Below are 6,090 nucleotides of genomic sequence, written 5' to 3' on the forward strand. Positions count from 1 at the left end.
GTTGTTTGTTGTTGACTGGGCCTGCATAGTGTGAGTCATATAATGATGAAACTGAAGCTAGTGGCCATAAATAACCATAACTCTGCAATATTCCTCCACAACCAGAAGACTTTCTGACCTCAGGAGGAGTCAGTTCAGTAAAATGTCAGTGCGTGCCGTGATAGCTCATATGTCTTGTATAGAGAGAGTATATATCGTTAATATACAGCTAAATATATTGGGTGGTATAGATGCACACTGTGATTAAATCGCCAACTGGGACACACTGGTTGCTTTCAGCAAGCCATGATTTTCCATGTGTGTTTCCTACAAACAATAACCTGTCTGTGATTTCTCTTGTCACCCCTTAACCGCTGCTTACAGATGTGCATACATTTAATTTACTCTTTGTCATGTGCTTTGTTTGTTATATGCTCTTCATTCAGCTGCTGCCTTTCATGGGTCATCATGTGTGTTTGTGTCTACATGTGAGCTCTTTAATGTTCTTGCCATATTGTGTTATATTTTCATAACATTATTAATAACATTCTTAATCTGCACACCCCCCACACGTTGGCTCCATATATAAATCAAGACTTGCATAAATCTTTCAAGGACAACGTTGTGGTGGTTTCAATTTGTCTTTGCCAAATGTTGATTATATATGTAGATCAGGATAATATGTGTGATTGCTGTAAATCATATCAATGATGAGCAAGCTAATGTTAATGTAATTCCTCAGTAATATTTGATATAAAGAGCAGACTGAACCTTTCTTTTTTTTTTTTAATGACGGCACCTTTTCAGCCAAAATATCAATTTTAATGCTTTTCTAATTTAGGATCCCCTACCTTTTCTGTTTCCTTTCTAGGAGGTGAATTAGTGTTGCCTATTATAACAGTGGATTCCCTTGAGCCCCCATCCATCGCCACCCGTTACCCCGTCATTCCTCCTCCCCCCACCCTCCTATCCCCACTTGAAACCACCAAAGAGTCCCTGATACTCTCTCCTCACCCTTCCTGCCCCCCGGACCAGGAGGACTGTGGTGACCCCGTGGAGGTCTCGGCCTTCGGCTCTGGGGAGATGACGGAATCGGATGACGAGGACTTTTACAATAATAACTCCCCCGTGGTCACAGACAGGACAGTCCTTCCTCCACCTCCCACCGCTGGTGAGGGTGGAGTCCAGAAACCCCGCCCCTTACCTCCTTATGTTCCCACCACCAACCCTGACCAGCTCCACATCCCTGCAGGCAAAATGAACACCCGCGACCAGGTGCTTCTGCCCCCTGCTCCTCCATCCTCCCGAAACACACCAGGACTAACTTACCCCCCCAATTTTCCCCATGTGCCCACAGCCAACCCCACAGCCTCTGATGAAAAGAGCCAACCAGGTGCCGTCGAGGTGATCAGGGAGTCCAGTAGCACCACGGGGATGGTGGTTGGTATTGTGGCTGCTGCTGCTCTCTGCATTCTTATCCTCCTCTATGCCATGTACAAGTACCGCAACCGGGACGAGGGCTCCTACCAGACAGACCAGGGCCACACTTTTGCCAACAATTCTACTGTCGAGGGCAACGGAGCAGTGGTCAAAGACAAAAACACAGCAACGGCCTCTGTGGCCAAGGCAGTCACGAAAGGCAAAAAGAACAAAGACAAAGAATATTACGTCTGAGAGTGGAGAAGGCAAGTGTGGACTGAGACAAGAGGATGAGAAAGGACGCTTTCATTTTGCTCCCCTATTTTGTCAGGTTGACCATCAGTGAAATTTCACAGACCACAAAAAACAACTGCACAAAGCAATTGTATCTTGCTTTTAACAGTTAAATCCCTTCTAAAAGTCAAGGTCGCCCAGCTCGTATTAGTGATAAAAAACCTCATCTACGGCACAAGATCTGACTCATCCTGTGTCACAACGTGCACTCAGTCTGCATACGCCAATTCTTTGTTCACTTTTTTTATGTTTTTAACAAGCTATGAAGAGGCATATCCACTTTGGCTTTGTATATAGCATGGTACAGTGAAGAAAATGCTGAGAACATCCAGACAGAGTTGCCTAAATGTTTTCTTTGTACTTCTTTGTAATGCTCTATCTCAAGTCTCAATGTCCCTATTATGATATATGAGGCAGAACCAGGCCAGTTATTGAATTTTTATGGTAAATGAGCAGAGAGCACCCCAGTAATTCTGACTATTGTCAAAAAGAAAGCCTTTATTCGGATGAGACATCATCTCTGCAGCCTCCACATTATGTCATGTGGTTTTAGTCACTCTGCCTCTGTCCACGAGAGATGGTAAAATTTTTCTGGTGCAGTATCACAAATGAAGCATGATATTGATTATTAAATCACTCAACATACTCCGGCGAGTGAACGCTAGGGTATGATGGATCAGAAACATTATTTATGTGAGATATCACAGTCAATTTGCCATGCCATTCCAAGTATGGATAATTGTGAACAGGTCAGTCTACACCAGTAAAGGTATTTCTCTGTAAACATTGCTTGTATGTACATATAGAGGCTAGCAGATTGAAAAAGCATTGTGTACTCCGGGGAACAGACACAGCCCCCCGACACAGCTTGAACGACTTCAAAACCACAGAATCCCGAACTTCACAGGGGAACACAGAAACACATTGTGAGGAAGTTTGTCTTCTCAGAAGGGGAGAATCAACTCACTTCACAAGAAGCAGGCTCTCTCTTGATCTTTGTTTCTTTCTCAAAACTGTCCTGGGATAATTCAAAAGCACACAGAACATGTAAACATATCTTGGAGACATAAATATTCCTTGTAAAGCAGCCAAACATGTATTGTTTTTTTTTTTATTTCTATCAGTTACTAAAAGACTATTCTATGAGATGAATAATTGAAGGTTTGTGAATTGTATTGATATTTCTCTGATATTTCGATGTATCTTGTTACCACTCCTCTTAACACATTACATTTTAGATTGCCTTTTACTTAAATCCAGACAAAAAGCACACTTTCCTCTGATAGCCGCAAAATATGTTTCTGGCATTATTTACGGTTAGGATTATGCAGAGAAAACCCAAGGATGGAACAAACAAATGTTTCGTTTTGTTGCATTGTGCATTTTATATGTGCTGAATCTGTTACTCAATGGATCTGATAATATAAAGCCATTTTCTGTGTTGAGTTATGTCTACATTTACTTATTCATGCTCTGTGATTTCTTGTTCTTTTTTATGAAAGTGCCATTCAACATGAGCCTCTCAGTGCTCAGAAAATATTCCATTCCTCACTCATTGCTATTGTATAGTGTTAATGTGAAATGGATCTTAATATGTGTACAGAACGTGGATAAAGATGAAAATACACTTGATTATATACTTTGTACACACCTGTGTTGTGTGTTAATTTTTGTAAAGAAATTTGCAAAGAAAATGCACTTTAGTTGCCTTTTGTTACTGAATACAGACATTATAGGACCAATACAGTGACAACAATAGTTTTTAGATCAGGGGAGTTTTGAGTAAACTGAGATGAATTAGGACTTAAGGTAAAGATTTTGATATAAATCAGGGTATGATACATGAACAGAAGAGACCCTCTCATAGATAGAATTTTTTCCAATGTTAACTGTAATTTATAGATTGCATTAATCTGTTGAGGGTGGATTAAGCTTTGGGAGTTGTGAATCTTTTGGGACAAAAGAAACGATGAATTCCCTGTGATGTAATTGTACAAAGGTCGTGCTTTGCTAACAAGATAAGTTAACACGTTTAACATGAAGAAACAGCGTTTCACACAAATTGCAGGTCATGGTGTGTTTTAAAAATGTGTCTTACACTTGAGTTTCATCATCATCTACTCTCTCTCTGTTGCTCACACTCTCTCTCTCTTTCGGGTGCTATGTGGTTCAGTAATGCCTTGATGTCCATCTTTTATGATAATATGAAATGTTTTTCCGCACCTTACTCTACTGAAAACGGATGTCAGTGAGGCTGACTTGGACCTGTGAAGCTTTAAAGATAAGAAACTTTGAACTACAAATTTTCAAAAGAAAGTCCTTTGTTACAAACTTGTAATGACGTGATCACATTGTATTTCGGGAAGTGAAGGGGTCAGAGTTTTGGAAGCTTGACACACATTAGGTGGTGGCATGTAATTAAGTATGATTACTTAGTTACAAGGACTACCCTAAACCTTTCAATTAACTGGAAAGCTGAAGGTGGAAACAGCTGTTTTTCTGAAGTCATGAAAAGACTTTTTTAGCAAAACATTGTTGTCATTATAGACATATGATGATCGTATAGAATAGCAAATAGTACCTTTCAATATTAATCCAAATGTTATGAATGAGGGATTTTTACTCTAGTGGAGTATTTTATAGTGTGCTACTGCTACTTTTACTTGAGGATAAGATGTGAATATTTTATCCACCACTGTAGTGGACTAAAAGTGAAGATCGCTCAGCATCAACTGCACCAGTTTTAGTCTCTCTTTCTTTTCCCAGTACCCAAATTTACTGCAGTGCATTATTAAATCTGGAGTGCTCCTTTAATATATAGATCAAGCCTAGATATTATAACTGTATGAAAGAGCTTTCTCTATACCATGTTTAGGTATCTGTTGTATTTGTAGGGGTTTTGTTTTGTTTTATTTTTATTTTCATTTTTTTAATGTTTTTTTTAGCTGTGGCATGTTTCGTATTGTTTGACTACCCCCTGCTGAGAACATAAGGAACTGTAAGAACTGCAAGGCTACCTCAGAGGTCTGCGTCAGTTACGTGATGTATAAGCCATAGTTGCCTTCACGAAAGCAGCCATCAATTGCTCTGTGAGAGCAGATGAGGATCATATCAAAAGGCAAGAATTTAGAGAGATTGTATTTCAAGCCAGCAGGGTCACCTGTCCCATTAGTCAGTTTGTGCCGAGACTGATGGGGAATAATCCTGTGGGCTGAGTGAGGTGTGGTGTCAGTACAAGTCAAGTGTAGGTGAAGTGTGGTGTCAGTATAAGTCAAGTGTAGGTGAGGTCTGATCTGTGCTGACATTGGGTATCAAGGAGGGTGGTTAAAGGATACGATAAGCCACTACTGAGCATTGCTAAGATGTCACAAGCCTAATTCAACAAAACAGCCATGACAAGAAAAGCCCAGATGACAACTGCTGTGTCATTTCCACTCTGACTCTCTTCCTTCAATATCCAAACCAGGTTTTCTTCATATTGTAAGTACTTTCCCTATTCTTTTCCCTCATTTTTGAGCTCATGTGTTTGTGAAGTGGTGTCTACACCAAAATGTGTATGTAAATTTGTAAATTATATCACAGCCTCTACAGTTTGATTTAAATTTAAATTATTTAACATTTTAGCAATAATCAGAATATGAAACCCATACTCAAGGTTTACGCAAGTGTTTTCTGTCAAATTTACCACAAAAACATCTTTTTCAGTGTGATTCATGGCTTTTTCTTAGATCCTGACTCTTGACCTTTACCCCTGGCTGGCTGTTTAGGCCAAGGAGAGCACTGTCAAGTTCCAACAACCGTGATGTTAGCTTATGTACCTTCTTTCATTGTCCGTATGTATCTGTAGAATACAGAGCTTTACACAAATTTGAGAGAATGGGTAGGACATCTGTTTTGGAATATACAGCAGGCATGAACAGAAATGCAACTCTTTGTTTGTCTCTCTTTGCAGCTGCCCAAGCTCAATGAGGAAATTTCAGCCTTCTTGCACAAACTATGGGAAGCCTTCAAAAGTTTGCTTGTTTTGGATTGACAACAAGCAGAGCATGAAAACAACAAATATGTAAACTCTCAAATTTGAATACAATATATTATCATCATAAAATCCTGTGTAAAAGCCCACAGATGATGGGCTCCTGAAGGTCAAGGCATTCTTGGGCTTCATTCTGGCTCATGTGGACATCTTACTACTATCTCATGGTGATTACATTAATTTCTAGCATTCCCCAAATCTTACAACCTTGCCTGAAACAGAAAATCAGCTCATAAAGTCAGTGATTGCAGGATGTAAAGCAACCATTAACAGGCAACTAAAAATGAACAAAAAAATAACCAGAAATTTAACAGTGGGACAGACTAGAGCTTAGTGCTTTATACCAACATATTTTACTAACTTTT

General features: G+C 39.6%; 1 protein-coding gene across 5 annotated transcripts in view; it reads left to right on the forward strand.

Annotated features, from left to right (window-relative positions):
• The window catches only part of LOC124070879 (neurexin-2-like), a 108,306-nt gene extending 104,968 nt beyond the window's left edge, over positions 1–3,338 (forward strand). For all 5 annotated transcript variants that reach the window (XM_046411200.1, XM_046411196.1, XM_046411195.1 and 2 more), the window contains one exon: positions 851–3,338. In XM_046411200.1, coding sequence (XP_046267156.1) covers positions 851–1,653 — 803 coding nt within the window. In that variant the 3' untranslated portion in view covers positions 1,654–3,338. The remainder of the gene's footprint in view (positions 1–850) is intronic.
• The last annotated feature ends 2,752 nt before the right edge of the window (positions 3,339–6,090 follow it).

The sequence above is a fragment of the Scatophagus argus genome, chromosome 14 (assembly GCF_020382885.2).
Source record: "Scatophagus argus isolate fScaArg1 chromosome 14, fScaArg1.pri, whole genome shotgun sequence".
NCBI lineage: Eukaryota > Metazoa > Chordata > Actinopteri > Scatophagidae > Scatophagus > Scatophagus argus.